This window comes from Gopherus flavomarginatus, chromosome 1 (genome assembly GCF_025201925.1).
Source record: "Gopherus flavomarginatus isolate rGopFla2 chromosome 1, rGopFla2.mat.asm, whole genome shotgun sequence".
NCBI lineage: Eukaryota > Metazoa > Chordata > Testudines > Testudinidae > Gopherus > Gopherus flavomarginatus.
This window is the reverse complement of record NC_066617.1, coordinates 189,549,952-189,565,761: the sequence shown is the minus strand read 5'-3', so window position 1 is coordinate 189,565,761 and position 15,810 is coordinate 189,549,952. Positions and strand designations below refer to the sequence as shown.

At 39.6% G+C, this 15,810-nt stretch overlaps 1 protein-coding gene across 3 annotated transcripts in view; it reads left to right on the top strand.

The window, feature by feature from the left end:
* The window catches only part of SAMSN1 (SAM domain, SH3 domain and nuclear localization signals 1), a 147,674-nt gene that overhangs the window by 98,704 nt on the left and 33,160 nt on the right, over positions 1-15,810 (top strand). The window contains exon 1 of one of the 3 annotated variants that reach the window (XM_050958434.1): positions 7,389-7,497. The exons of the other annotated variants lie outside the window; for them this stretch is intronic. Coding sequence (XP_050814391.1) covers positions 7,441-7,497 — 57 coding nt within the window. The 5' untranslated portion in view covers positions 7,389-7,440. Of the gene's footprint in view, positions 1-7,388; positions 7,498-15,810 lie in introns of those variants that run through there. 3 annotated transcript variants of the gene reach the window in all.

The window sequence follows — 15,810 nt, the reverse complement described above, 5'->3', positions numbered from 1 at the left end:
TTAATGTAACTTGAATGCTGTTGGCTTTGCATTTGGTTTACAAAGGGACAGAAAAATATCAACTGAAAAACAGTGCCAGGAAAGAGACTATCAAATTTGTTTTCTCTAATACATATGTAAAGCAAATTGCAGATTTGCACACACAAATATTCACATTGGAAGTTTAATTGCACTGTCATCCACTGTGAGAATAGAAGCAATAGTCTGTGATTAAGCTGATCAATCATAACTAATCAAGGTAGCTCAAACTGCTAAAATTCAGAGAACGGTTGATCAAATAAATGTGTGGAAAAAATTCACTGAATACTGTTGAGGTTGAGGAAATAATAATCTGATTGCATATATTTCACGAGAAGAAGAGAACCAAATTAATCAGAAAATGTTGCAACTTCTAGTTCAGCTCTACTTAAAATTAAGTTCAGTTTTACACAACAAGAAGTAATGACAGCCCATGAGTGCGGAAAGTTAAGATAATTTAAGATCATGTGCTATTGCTTTGTTTTAAAGCATTTATTGGTTCTTATATCTAGATTTTCAGGAGTGGTTTTTAATGCATTTTTTTCATTTTATAAAATATCCTCAATAGAACATAAAATACTGAGAAAACCCTCTAGAAAAATGAATATTTCACATTTATATTGAAGTAATACCCATTAGTTCCAACTATGATGCTAGCTACTCTACAACCTCACAAGACAGTCCTTGCCTCAAAATGTTTGCAGTTTAAGGCTCCAGTCTTGCAACTGGATCTGTGCAGGTGGAAAAGGTCAACAGTATCCACTAATTTTGGGTGACCAATTTGAGACACCTAGGGAGGATTTTTCTTCAGAGTACTTAGCATTACCTAGCACTTTATGTTCAAAGCACAGCACCTATTGACTTCAGTTGCAGCTGGGAATGCTCAGCACTTTTGCAAATTAAACCCGGAAGTTAAGGAACAAACAATTAGTGACCGTCATTGAAGACTTTGGTTCAGGTGAGTTGTCCAGCATCACATAGGAACTCTCTCAGAAGCAGGATGAGAATCCAGTTCTTCATGGCAGTATTCAAATCTTTAACCATGAGACCAGTTTTCCAGTGGTTAGAGTACTAGCCTAAGACCCGCAAGGCCTGGGCTCAATTCTCAGCTATGCCACAAAATTCTTGTATGGCTCGGGCAAGTCACTTCTTCTCTTCTCAAGTCACCTCCACTGTCCATCTGTAAAATTGGGATATAACAACACTTCCCTTCCTCACAGGGTATTGTGAGAATAAATACATTATACATTTTGAGACAGTCATATATTTCACTGATGTGGGGCCATATAAGTACTTTAAAGCTTCCTGCCTCATTGACTATACAGCTTCTACCATAATGAGACAGGGGTCCTACAAACAACCATTTCCTTCACTGCACGACTCTGATTCATCCCCAGAGAGGGTCCACCCTGTGCCCTCAATAAGGCAGGGGTTCAGTGGGAAAAAATATGTGATCAGGTACTTCAAGACTGTATGAATACATATACAACAGGGAATCAAATCAAGGTTGCACAAGCTACTTTAATTCTGGCATTTCCCAACTTTTGAATACGTGACTTTGCAACCCTACTGTTCTTCTAAGGGGTGGGAGGGAGGGGTGTAAAAAACAAAAAACCATAAGGGTTTGCTACTTCATACAAATGTGATTCTTTACATTTGCTGTGTGATCACGGGCTTAAAGACATCCTGCTGCTTCCTGAGTGAAAGAGCCTTGTCTTGCAGCTGACTCTTCTTGACTATGTCTCTGAAGCACTTGTTTTCCACACTTAGCTGATTACCAGCCAGACAGGGTTGGAGGAAAGGAACAGCAGATCCGCCTCCTCCCTTCACACCAAGGCTGCAAAAGCTGCTCCAGCTGTGCCCCACTTAGTTCAGCCACTAAAGATGTGGAAAAGTCATTTCCAAACCTGTTTTCTGCCCTCTTCTTCCCTGGCATCAGCAAGATGAGGGACATAGGACAGCCTCTGAGAGACGGATAGGAGAGTGGGAAAGCAGGAAGGGGATACACAGGAGGGAGTGTGGGAACAGGTGTTCAGGGGCAGAGCCACAAAATGGGTGCAACAAGGGAAGGATTTAGGGCTAGGGTGGGGTGAGTAAGCATTAAGCAACAGGAAGAGCAATCTGGACACATCAAGAGAAATTGGCACCAAAAATGAAATCCCCGGATTGATTGTTGGGGATGCAGGGGAGAGGCAGTCTGTGTTACTAGCCTGCATCACTATCCCTTACTCAACAGAACACACACACATTCTGAGTTAAAAGAACAGGAGTACTTGTGGCATCTTAGAGACTAACATTTATTTCAGCATGAGCTTTCATGAGCTACAGCTCACTTCTTCGGATGCATAGAATGGAACACACAGACAGAAGATATTTATACATACAGAGAACATTCTGAGTTAGTGTCCTAACTCATCTCTTCAAGGGATTTCACTCAAAAACAATAATAAACCATAAACCTCAGCCTAAATATTTTCTTTGAGTTTGGCTATCCCTAAGGTTTCCCTTCAGGACCTCTATATTTGTTCCCCAATTTCCCCTGGCCCAATGAGACATTCTGGCCCCTATTATACTCTTGATGAAGCTAACTGGGTCCACATGTTAACATGATTCGAAAGTGACTGTCCAAATTTTGAATTTCACCCACCTGAAACTGCATGTGAGGGGAAAGAAGAAATACCATCTTTCATCTAGGCCAAATGCCATTAAAGCTCTGCAAGAGATTACGGAGTGTTTACTCCATTTATTCTTTTTCATGTTAGCATTTAAACAGCAGTTCTAATGATGTGACAGTCTGGCAACTTAACATTCTGACATGACTGCAGAAATTCAGCATGAGATGTTTACTGGTAAAAGATGGCTCAAACTACAAAGAGTTTCCTGACAGCAGGCTGTGCATTAGAGGTAATCAGAATTTACTTTTTGTTGATCTTGATTTTAATCAGAGATAGGCAGGCAAGCAACATGCTGTAGGTACCTTGAAAAATCCCCAACTGCACTGCTAGTGCTTGTGCATTAAGCTGCTTTTCAAGCTACAGAATGAAACCTGCTATCTCTTGTGTATTAGATTAACAGCGAGTATCTGAATGTTTTTACTTCTATTTAAAATATTATCGTTGTTCTGTGGCTTACCTACTGAGTATACAAGCAGTGTATCAGTGCCTTGGGTCCTCATTCTTTCAATATATTTGTAAAGACATTTCTGACAACCTATGCAATAGCTTGTATAATTATAAACCAACTCTTGTATAATCATACAATTTACCTATATGAAAAACTCCTGTAGTTGATTAATAATCCCAGAATTCACTAATGTAATCTACTGAGATGTCCTAGACATGAACATTTTCACTCTAGCTTTTAAAAGTACATATATACTTAGCAGGTCTCTGCTGTACCTATGTTTACCTAAAGCCACACCAGAACCCCCCAAGCAGATTGATTTGTTATCTGTTGCACACCCACGAAGCAGTGATCTGATTACAAATAATCACACAGGAAAACCACCAGTGACGTACATTAATCTTTCAGAAATTGCAAGTGTGGAATCATTACTGGGAAGTTGGATCAGCCTGTGGCTGTACACTTCAAAACACAAACCCACATCTCATTAACTTGGAGTTTTCCCAGCAGGAAGGCATAGATTCAAAGAAACAGGAAAAAAAGAGAGAAAAATCTGCTCTTTGCAGTTCAAAGCTGTAAAAAAAGGTATCTGTGGAACATCCTGCATCTGTTCTCTTTGAGAATCATTCCCTCATCATAGTCTATAGAATATCTTTTCTTTAACTGGTGTTGATTCTAAACTGATGTTGCAAAAGAGTGGCTGACCTGGCCAGCTAGTGCATGGGGCTACCATGTGGGGTTGAAGTTTGACATAGAATCTTGATACTTCACTCCCCACTTAGGCTAGCAGAGGTTGGGAGCATGCTAAGGCAGTGCTCCCTGGGTCAGGAATCAGTGTTCGTCCTGCTTTCCTGGGTAGCACCTACTATTTGCATTGGGCCCCTTACCTGAGATTCAGTAGAGGATTTGGGTGTTTTCTCTACCATGTTGCATGCCAATGTCACTCCACTGACAAAGAATGAAACTAATGGCATTTCAGCCATCTCCACTGAGACCAGAAATCTCTTCACGGGGTTTTGCATAGTGTGAGTGCAACAGAGTAGCACTCTATTCTGACTGTGACTTAAGCAAGTGAAATAGCTGCTTTCTCACTGCTTCTTGTTGTTAAGACGAGGTAAGTCAGTCAATAGACTGCATAGAAACACCAACATTTTCAAATGTGTCCACTTATTTTGGATGCCTAATCTGAGATATTAAGGGCTTGATTTTTTAAAGAGGCTGAGTAGTCACAGCTCCTATTGAATTCACTATACTGCTTCACAAGTCATCATATATTTTGTATGGGATAAGACATTTCTTAATGTATCATTGAGTAGACAGGATTTTCAACTCTTTTAATCATATCTATAACATAGGTTTGAGAATAATGTTTGGGACAGCCACCCTTCCTTTCAACACACGTTTGAAATTAAAAGGCTATAAATCGGGGGTTCTCAAACTGGGGGTGGGGACCCCTCAAGGGGTTGCGAGGTTATTACATGGGAGGTCATGAGCTGTCAGCCTCCACTCAAAACCCCACTTTGCTTCCAGCATTTATAATGGTGTTAAATATATAAAAAGTGTTTTTAATTTGTAAGGGGGGTCGCACTCAGAGGCTTGTTGTGTGAAAGGGGTCACTAATACAAAAGTTTGAGGACCACTGCTATAAATCATGAAGTATGCTATTATTTCCCCACCTGTTGTTTTTAATTTCAAACGGAACCTCTTTTAAATTTACTGGTTTACTAAATTAAGTGCATTTAATGTTACCTTTGCTGGATTTTCTTCCTCCTTTGGCAGTTTCTAAAACTAGCATGTGTATCAACCTTTCATGGTCAAGAAGATAATCAGGTCAGCCTTCACGCTGTTATAATTTTTCTGGTCTGTGAATGAGGAGAAGAAATAGATTTGAGTGGGTACTATATTTCGTGAAATGCCTTCTTTCTTCCGGTTTAACAAGCAATATGCTATAAAAAGGAAGCTCATATTATTGTTTAGACAAGTTCCCATTTATTCATCCTGAAGATTTTAACGATGGACAGAATTGCATTCTAATGATCAATGCAGTATGATTTCCTCCTAAAGTTTGCATATAGTTTAAAAGATTAAAGAGAAATGCAATGCAATAATACATTTATAAAGAAAAATAGGTTTAATTACTACAAACGTAATTATGTAATTACTGAATTACCAGGGTAAATTCAATACTTATGGTAATATGGTTAAATCTAAATGGACTTTTGGGGTGTTGTTATCAGATGTATGAGGATGGGAAATTTATCCCTTAGAGTTTTTTATTGTTGACACAAAACAAACCAGCGCTGAATTTGCCCCCTATCTTTTAAGTGGGTGCAACTCTGAATTTAAAACTTGTAAACAAAAGTATTTTGTTAAGCTTGAACACATTTCACTGGAGTCCAGCTAACACCCAAGAGTGACATTGCATTGTCTTCAAAGAAATTCTACACCTTGTTAAGAAAACCTGCCTGGAAAGGAACACTTCAGCCACCCATTTAGTTTGCCCATTTCGCTAGAATCTTTCATCATATGTTATCAACCTATCCAACATACCAGCCACCCAAACTTAACATTGCCTCCTAAAATGTGCATATGTAGACACAGTAGTTGGTATAACAAAATTAAATGGTAACTCATCTAAAAATTGATATCTGAGCTGTCTTACATTGATTGTTAAACAGTAAGAAAGAGGACATTTGAGCAAATATAATAACCACCCTTATTAATTCCTCTCCTCATTCATGCATCAGAAACATTAGAAGTGCTTTTACAGGAATAAGGGAAAGGCAGCCCTTTATATGAAAGCTGTGCATCTCTTGCTGGGTTTTAACAAACATTCTCCTTGGTTTCAGTTTACATAGTTTCTTGCCTTTTAATTTGTTTTAAGTTTCAGGTTCATTCAAACCCATCTGTAAAAGGATAACAAATAAGAACAAAGCCATGTCTTTTTTTAAGCTCTCTGCATTGCTTACGGATTCGAAAGATTTGTAAGGTTTTATTTGACCCAGAAGATGTCTGATGTGACCAGCTATCTCCAGTTTGTTATTAAAATAAAACTCAACCAAGTAATTAGATAGGGCTAGTTGAGAATGTTCAAAATTTGTAATTTTGACAAATTTCATTATCAACATTTTAACTAAATTTTAATAAAAATTCCATTCTGTTTTTTGACCAGCTCTACAATTAAGTTTCAAAAAATCCATGCGTATCCATATATACCAAAAAGCTTCATGTTGAGATTCTGTTGAAGATATGGGTGGCCCAAACAAGAGGTTTTTGTTCAGATTCTTTTACAACTTTCAACGGGAAGTCAGCAGAGTTTTGCATGGGTTCAAGTTTTGCTGGGCAGCGATTCGCAGTCCAGTCAGCTATCCCCGAGATATTGCTGCCTTATTCTGTCTCCTTTGTAAATTATGTTAAAATGAAAACATAAAATAAGATGTTGGTTTGGATACTCTGTGGTTCTTTTCTTCTTTAAGCATCTTAGCTGACTTTAAAGGGCTTAAAAAGGGGCCACTGGTTCCCATCCCCCATGTCACTCTCTCCTGAATTTTTTATTTTCTTTCTTTTAGTCTGTTGTCAGATTTGCTTGTCCCATCTCTTCCTTTCCTCATAGTGTCTGTGATGGTGCTTCTGAACAAGAGACTTGAAAGTGCTGCCTTAGGAAGTCCAAATCCTGTGGAGAAAGGTTTGAGAGGTTTCCCCACGCAAAAGGCAAAGGTAGCTGTGGGGATTTCTCCTCTTCCTTCCCTCCAAACCCCCATGTAGCTGCTTCTCTTCTCTCTGCAGCCGCTGACATGGCAACCAGTTCCACATGGCCAAGAGGGAATGGGGGAGCTAGGGGAACAGCTGGGCCACACATCATGTTGCTTTTCAAATCTGTTGGGGAAAAATGTCACCTCAGCTTCAGAGCAGCAGTGACTCCCACTCTACTCTGGGTCTGCTTGTATAGGAATGATACAAGCAGCAATGCCACAAGAATGGGTAGGAAGACTGGGAGAGGCAGGCTCTCCATTATTATTAAAATCTAATGGTGATAGTGGTTGGAAGAGAACTCAGGAGTTCTTGGTTCCCAGGCTTGTGTTCATTCCTTTGGCTGGTGCTGCCTTGATGGTTGGTGTTTCTTTTCCCCCCCCCATACTCCTCCCCACCCCATAAGTCTAAAAAGGAGTGAAGTCACATCCTGACTAGAATGAGGAAGTAACATTTATCTGATATGTATTCTGTATATCCTGCACTCTTGCATTTAGTTTGGGTAAAGTCAGACAACCGCTCCTAATCTGGATAAATCTAAATTTTAAAATGTTGAAGAGAAAAACTTCCAATGTGTCGGATAAGGAGAAATGTCAAAAACCAAAGGTAAGAGAATGTTATATAATAAAAGAGATACTTAGTTTGCAGAGCAGGTATTTTTTGGTGCTTGAAAGGGTTGAGCATCAGTCATTCACTTAAAAAAATCATGTCCAATGTGCACGCTTTGTAGCATCTATGAAAAGGTTGAACAGGAAAATCTGGTGTTAAGTAACACTGATAGTGCCTCAGGAACTCCTAATACACTGATCTGTGCTTCATTACTATAATCTCCTGGCTCAGTTTGTATACATTAAGTTTAGTGTCTTCAGTTTACGGAATCTTCATTATGGAACTGTCATTCACAATGTAAAGGGACAAAGCAAAATTTGGAGGTGTCTGCTCAGAAGAGTCCTGCTAGTGTTTGCCTAGTGTTGTTTGCCTACTGATGTGTTGCTGCTGTTTTGACAATAGCTCCCACATGAGTCTTCTCTTCAGCCCGTAATAAACGAGGGATGTAGCAGGAAAGTATGTGCCAACAGTGAGGAGGGGTGAAGGATTAGCAGATGTATTATTTTTTTCCCATTTAAACACAATTGCTGTTTCATAATACTAAAGAAGGAGACAGCACTTGGCAAACAATCTTTTAGTCGGCTGCACTTTGCTGGAAATGTTTATACTTTCAGCCTGAAAAAATATGCTAAATCAATGATAATATATGACATTGTTCAACTTCTGCAATCTGAAGTTTGAGGAGGGAGATTAAAGGCACTTGTAGGGTGTATGGGAATGTCCTGAGCTAGGAACTGAGCTTCAATTCCTGTCATTGGGTGCACCCTGGCCCTTCCCAAAGTAAAAAAATCAAATGTCTTCAGAAATAACTTACTCCGGGGTCTCAGGAAAGTATCACTAGCAGATGTGAAACATGAGACAAAATCTGAAATATCTACCTTTTACTTCAATTTGGTAGTGCCAGAATTTTAGCAAAGAGCTTCTGCGAGCCAGGGTGACCAGATAGATAAAAAATCGGGCCGGAGATGGGGGGTAATAGGTGCCTATATAAGACAGCCCCAAATATCAGGACTGTCCCTATAAAATTGGGACATCTCGTCACCCTACTACAAGCCCAGGCCAACATCTCACTGCTCTCAGTAGGGTGCCTGCTAGCATGTAGAACTAACTCCCCATGGCATGGGAATATGCCTCAGCTTGTAACACTCAGTCCTAAAAGTTCATTGAAGACACTTGCACATCAGAAAAAAATTCTGTTTTATTCATTGTTGCCCTTCCTGTGAGACACCCCCAGTTCTACGGTCTGATTTATGGTCCATTTTGGTAAAGGAGAGTCTTTCCATGGATTTCAATGATCTCTGGATCAAGCCCTTCCTGATTCACATTTTGTTTTTATGCTGTTAAATTATTGTGATGCATTTTATAGGCAGTGAATTAAAGTAATGAACAGCTAGTTTTAAATAAATGGCACATGACTTAAAATAAGAAATGAGCATAAGAGAATCAGCTCCTTCTCATTTATGGATGGTTTTGGTTTTCTTCTCAGATATATTCATTAAGGTCCAAACACGACCCCCTTCACTTCTGTAGAATGGTAACTTTCTGAACAAATAGTCCCATTGATTTCATTGGAATTACTCATGGATTCCACATGGCAAAGGATTGCAGAATCCAGTCCAAATTAAAATGTGGATAGGTGACCACTGAACAAAGGCTCTTAGTGATCAATATAAATATAATAATATATTAAATGGATACCCATGTTCTCTGTTTCAGTTGACCTGTTCTGCTAAAGAGTTCCATGAACATCTATGCTGCTATACAAATAAATAAACAGTGAACAAGCAAACAAGAAGTTGTAGACTTACATCACTTTAATGAGAATGAAGAGTCCATACATTTATTTTCATTTTATTTGCCAAATCAAACGAATTTTACATTATCATTTATATCAGAAACTCAGTAACACCTTGTATAATCATACTGTTCGCACATATCACCTCTTCTGTGATACTATGTAGTTCTAGAACTTCAGAAGAATTAGGCCCCATTGTGTGGATGTCTCTCAATGGAAGCATTTTGCTGAGCATCTGAGGATCATAGTATTAAGAATGGAAAAAGAACAAACTAACTCTAGACCATTGTTTGTCATAGTGCATTTTGTAACTTGTTCTCTCTAAGCAAGATAGTTACCTAATTTATTCAGTGAGTGGTTGGGAAATGTACAGGATGCAAGTCAATGGCTTATGTCAAAATTTACAAAATTTCATAATGGATTTCCCTAGATATCTTCCTGGTTACCATGCTTTACCCAGTCAGCAGTCTATGTCCATTTACGCACATTACAGCCAGTCACATTTGTCATCGTTTTACTTTTGCACATTAATTTACAAAATTTCCATCACAATTCCCTTTTCAAATTTTTATTTCAATGTATCATGCATGTGTGGTCCATGAAGAATGTTTAATATATGGTATAGACTTAGATTGGTGAAGAGAAATCATGTGAGGATGGAGGTGGAAAGCCTTCTCTAAACAGTCAGCTGCCCCTATGCTTGGCTAATAGAGGTGGTTGGCCAAGCAAGTGCTCCATAAAGATTCTGGCAGCTGGCCCCCAACCTGTAGTGAGATGTACATCAGGTTGTGTGTGTGTGTGGATAAGTGTTCACTATGAAAATCTACTTTTAGGGTTGCTATTTTCTGGGTTATATAGAGGGGATGCCTGTAGTACTGAAGCAACATGAACTACTTTCCCACAGTCAAAAGCAAGCTGTGTGTGTTTACATAATACACCCAGTCTATATATTCTATGTAACGTGAATGAACAGTCATGTCACGTCTTGTATCTGGTCTCATCCCAAAGCTGAATGTTTTCTTTGAAAGTTTAAGGAAAACCTCTTCTGCGTTCTGTGACAGTTTTCTGCAAGTCTATGTAGTAGTGTAATAGAATATCAGGTTACATTGTGATGGTGATCTCTAAAGAGGTAAGAGGAAGGGCCAGATCCTCAGCTAATGCATATCAGTATAGCTGCATTTACTTTCCTGGATCTACACCATTATACATTAGCTGAGGATCTGGCCCAGAAACTTGATATTTTCTGCTTTAAAAACTGAACCTTAGAAAATTTCAGAATATTGCAGAATACACAACAGAGTGTAGAAGGATCCTACAGTTGTGAGGTTCATTATATTTTTTTTCATGCCCATACATATCTAATTTCTTTCTGTCTAGGTTCTTACATGACTTCCTATCACTATGGTATCTGAGTCCATAATTATAAGTGCATCTACCAAAATACATTTCTCTCGCTACTCCCTCTCCCCGCCTCCCTCTAGTCAGTGGGGACTGGACTTTGTTTATTTTGTGTTGCTGCTGTTCTAAAATGTCACATTGTGGGCAGGTTACGGCAAAGAAAAATGGTGGTTTGCATTTAGCTTTGAAAGATCTGAGCTCTGTGGTCAAAGTGATCTCTCTGAGAGTGAACTTCATGGGCTAGTTGTAGAGACAGCTCTGTCTCCTCTCCACACGAGTTTCAGCTACTGCCACCAAAGAAGTTATTTTTAGGGCAGCTAATGGGGAGGTGAGTGGATGCTCTTTACAGAGTGTGTTTCAGTGACACAGTTACAGGTTTATGTAAACTTTCCCACCAGCAACCCCTGTGCCTGTCCCCAGACAGGGAGAATGAGCGTGGTATCACAAAGGGCTTTGTTTAGAGCCTGGACCCTGAAGTCAACAGGAGTCTTTCCACTGACCTCAGTGGGGTTTTGATCACTTCCTTCAAACTTTTTGCTATAATCTTAGTAGGCACCAACTGTATGTGCTCTGAAGTGATCTTTCAGTCATTTAGAATCATGATTTTGATTCCCACCCCTCCCCACGCACAGACCCACTCTCTGCCAAACCTAGCCAAGGGGCTATTCACGTGCAACTGGTCAGACGTCAGCTGTGTTTGCTATCCTGGTGCAGGGGAAGGAAGGATAATTTCATCAGAATGCTTCTACAGGACCTGACATTCCAATGCCATGCACCATGTGCAGTCTCACAAATGTGTGCAACATGAGTGTAAAATGCTAGCATTGTTATTAGGCAGTGTTTTACATCCACTCTGTACTTGCTTTGCCCAAGTGTGCATGACAGCACAAGGGGAAGATAGTGTGTGTATTCTGTACTGTAATATAGCTTGTAAAGTGCACAGAACTGTGGACCATAACTGGTCCATCTCTGCCTCTGAAATGTATACAGCTAGGTAGAGAATGAAGGGATTCCTCTTTCTTCCTCTCCAGTCTGAAGCGAGCCTTACCTTATACCCTTTCCTTTGGACTTGGTTGAAGCAAGTTTTGTCCTATATATTTATTTAGGATTACAGCTGCTCTAGCTTTGTGTTAAAGCTTGAAGACATTTTGTTGTTTCATTCTGTTTTCAAATATGCTTCACCTATGTGGTACTTGAACCTCCACCTACACAAGGTGTGAGACCACACAGAATCATGAAGAATATATTTTCCCTGTTTGTCTCAACATTTGTTCAAACTGCTTAATAAAGTCCCTGTGAGCTTGTTTGCAGGATACACTGATATTATTAATTTTCAGAGCTCGAAAGGTACATATGAAATAACATGGCCAATCTGATCTGAACTAAAATATTTTACTGTAAAGCTATTGTACTCTAGCACTATATCACACCAATAGTTTCCCCCCTTATACATTTTTCTTGAAATCCCGGCTCTGGTGTAGTCAATGCCAGAGATTTCAGTAGGACCAGGATTTTACCCTTTATATGTGTTCTTGACGTAGAGAGTAATGCTGCAAACACTTACATAAATAAGTTTGCCCACAGGAGTGGACTCATTTCTCACATGACTAGTCCCTTAGAAGGTGAAATATTTATTTGCATAAGTGTTTGCTGGATCATGCCTGTAGTGTGGGCAGATGTTAAGCAAGCTTCCCAGTGCTGCTTTTTCTCCTACGGGGGTTTGAGCAGCACTCCGTAAGGGGAATACTGATGAGAGAAAAGAAAATACAAAATAAAGGTGCAATAAGCCTTAGCGCCCAGAATAATTCAAGTCATAACTAGAACTTCTGTAGACTAAGGTCTGCAGTGTAGAGATTGTTCAGAGTTAATGAATATTAACTAGGGTTTATCCTTGAGTAGTAGAAGTTCAGTTTTTTAATGTTGGTTCAAAGGTACAGCCTGATACGGTTGTGGAAATAGCAAGTTTTTATGTTTTTTCAAAATTTCGAGTGCATAAATGAGCCCCTGCTCATGTCACGGATGCTAATTTTCACAACCATGACTGAAGTGGTGTTCGTTTTCATTTGCATTTCATTCTAACAGTGATGAGGGGTGATGAACTGATGAGAAGTACTAACTGCTATTCAAATTTATGCTCACAGGCAAAAGGAACACACAGTTCTGTCATTAAAGGTCTTTACTGTGTTGCCTCTTGTGGAAAGACTGTTTGTCAAAATACATTTGAACTCTGTAAAGTAACCAGAAAGAGAGGACATCTGGGATGTAATTTTAAGGATTTGGTTTACAGTGGGTCTTATCAAAAGAGGCTCATGTAAAAAGTATTCTACAAATAACCAAATACATAAACGTGTATACAGAAGATTGCAGGTGACCTTTCAGAGGGGTATTTCCTGTTTCCCTCAGGCTTTATAAAACCTAGAACAAGGTTAGAGGGAACCATTGGTGATTTTTTTTTTCTTGCTTGCATGGAAGGCTCCACAGCCAAAGCCTTTACTTCTTTTATCTCTAATTTTTGTCAGGCATTGGTATAAGTATCTTTTTTCACAGCCAACAGACTTTTTTCGTCTTTCATCAGAGGAATATTTAGCAAGTTGTTTTCCCTGATGTTTGTCCAGGAGCAAGATGGGTTTAGAAACCCTGAGGTGTTGTTCTCTCTCCACAGGGTAAGACTCCAGGAGTTACTCTGATCCTATGATGAGATAATAAGGCCCTGGTATGTCCAACATTCCCATGTGGATGCTCCAGTCAGAATGTCCATACCACATGCCTGGATGCTCTAAAGGGGCCATATTTGAAAACTGGGTTCTCCATCAAACATACACATGTGCACACCCTCATAAGCACAGGGAAGGCAGATATTCAGCTGATGTAAAAGAGCTAGCTTTACTGAAGTCAATGGATTTACACCAACTAAAGATCTGCCCCAATATCTGTTTTTCTTTCATTAATTGTATAGAGTGTTTGACTAATTGCAATATTGTATTTTCAGGTAACGCCAAATACCTCTGAACCAAATGTGAATAAGGTGTCTGATACCTGGAAAGTAATTGCTTGGAAAAGAATTGTCTGTTTTGGGGAAGCAGATGATGTGGTTTACAGTTTTTCGTATATGAAAGTGCTCTGCCAGTAATCTGTGTCAGAATATTCATAGTTCAGTTATCAGACCTGAAGTAATTGATGGCCAAGTTTAAGCAAAGATGGAATGGTATGAATGTATTAGCCAAAAACACCATCCGTTATTATACGTATTGATTTGGCATCATGAGCTGATAAAAATGTTTCATGACTATGCTGTGCATTGTCTCTCTACATTGGATCTGCTCTCTTCAAGTCAAGAAGAGAAACTAGTGTGCGATAAGTAGTGTAACTACATCAATCCATATTCAGCTGTGCAGAGCTTGCTACCACACAAGATGTTATCGTTTGCATTTCCTAGCTAGAAGTGAGCTCATTAAGGGACTTTATTTTGGGATCTGAATCCCCATGAACTAGGGGGACAGTCTCCATGTGAGTAATATTGCTAATCCTCCTACATAATTGACTCAAGTGGTATGGAACCCATTCCTGAGCCTATGACAGATTGTTTGGATTGGAATGACAGGTGATACCAGTGGTAGCAAGTCGAATGGTTCTGGTCACTCTGTCCTCACATCATCTCCTTAACTGTGGTTTTTGAAAGTGAAGTGAGAAAGAGGAAGAAGGGACAGGGCTGCTTTGGCTACTAATAGCAGTATTATTGTTTTTATCAAACTGGCAACATAAGCATTTTTGCTGTGGACCAAGACTTAGATGAGCTGACGTGCATTCTCAAGGTTGTATCAACAACACAGCAAAAAGTCTTTGAACAATCAGTAGTACAAAAATGAATGAAGGCTATAGAAATATATGGGGAAGGGAGTGTGTGTTATAAGAGGTAGAAGGTTTATCACTAGATGCCAAATTGTCTCTCAGAGGGGCAACCTGGAATATTTCCCATTTCATTTACCTTTTCTCTTTCTTCATCTCTTCTTCCCTTCTAGAAGCATTATTATTATTCTTCCTCCTCCTGAGATTGATCGCTAAAGTTCAGACTCTAGCAAAAATGCTGGAGATTTAAAGCTTCTGCTGTCACCAGTTCTGCTGCTCTAGCTGCTTATATTATTATACATAATATACCCCATCCTGTCAATTCTGTAGCTTTTGTTACTCTGCATTTTTCCTTGGTTTGTTCCGTGGATGGGGAGAAAGAGGAAAGAGTGGTTGAATACAATATATTTTGACTATAAGGGCCGGCCCCTGGGCTTCACATATCATTCACATTTGAATTGAAACAAAATATATTTTTTTAAAATATCAGTTGCCATATTCTGACTAAACACCATTCCTAACAGGTGGAACAGCTCTTTAAGGTGGGTGTTGAGTCAGAGCCTGCTACTCTTCTCTAGCAGTGAATCTCCGCTGCTGGGGGATGTGCCACACCCAGTATGATGCAGACAGGTCAGCCTTCGCTCTACACTGAAGAAGAAATATGGAGGGACCTCCTGATGCCATACAGCATCATGTCACCTTTATGAAGAAGCCAAGCGACCCACCGCCTTCTCTTTCCATTCATACCTGAGTCGCATTCTCATTTTCTTGAGAACAACGAGGCAGTCCCACTCTCCCGTCCTGTGCCGGTCTCACTTACAGCTTCACGAGGTGACTGGATGGCCTGGTCATCTGGTGCTGAAGGAAGCGGAAATTCCCTCTGTTGGGTTTTGCTGATCTCATTTAAAAGATGTTCCAGGATTAATGCTTTGGAACACTCAATGGTAGGGTGAGATGATCCTACAGCACGGAATACTATAGTGGATTTTTAAAAATTTTTTTAGGACTTCTTTTGCTTTCCTGAACCTGACAGATTATTGTAGGAGTGCCACCCAACAGAATGGTCATGGTTAAATGAAGGGAAAACTACAAACAAGAGACTGTTCCCTTCTCATTATGTTTGAGACAGAGATTTGTCACAGACCATTATCCTGGGTAGTGAGATGAAGAAATCAACTTCACTTAGCAACAGCACAACAAAAAAAGTAAATACGTGAAGCTGAGATGACAGGGTGGTTGAGAGAACTGAAGGAACTTGCTGGGTCAACTCC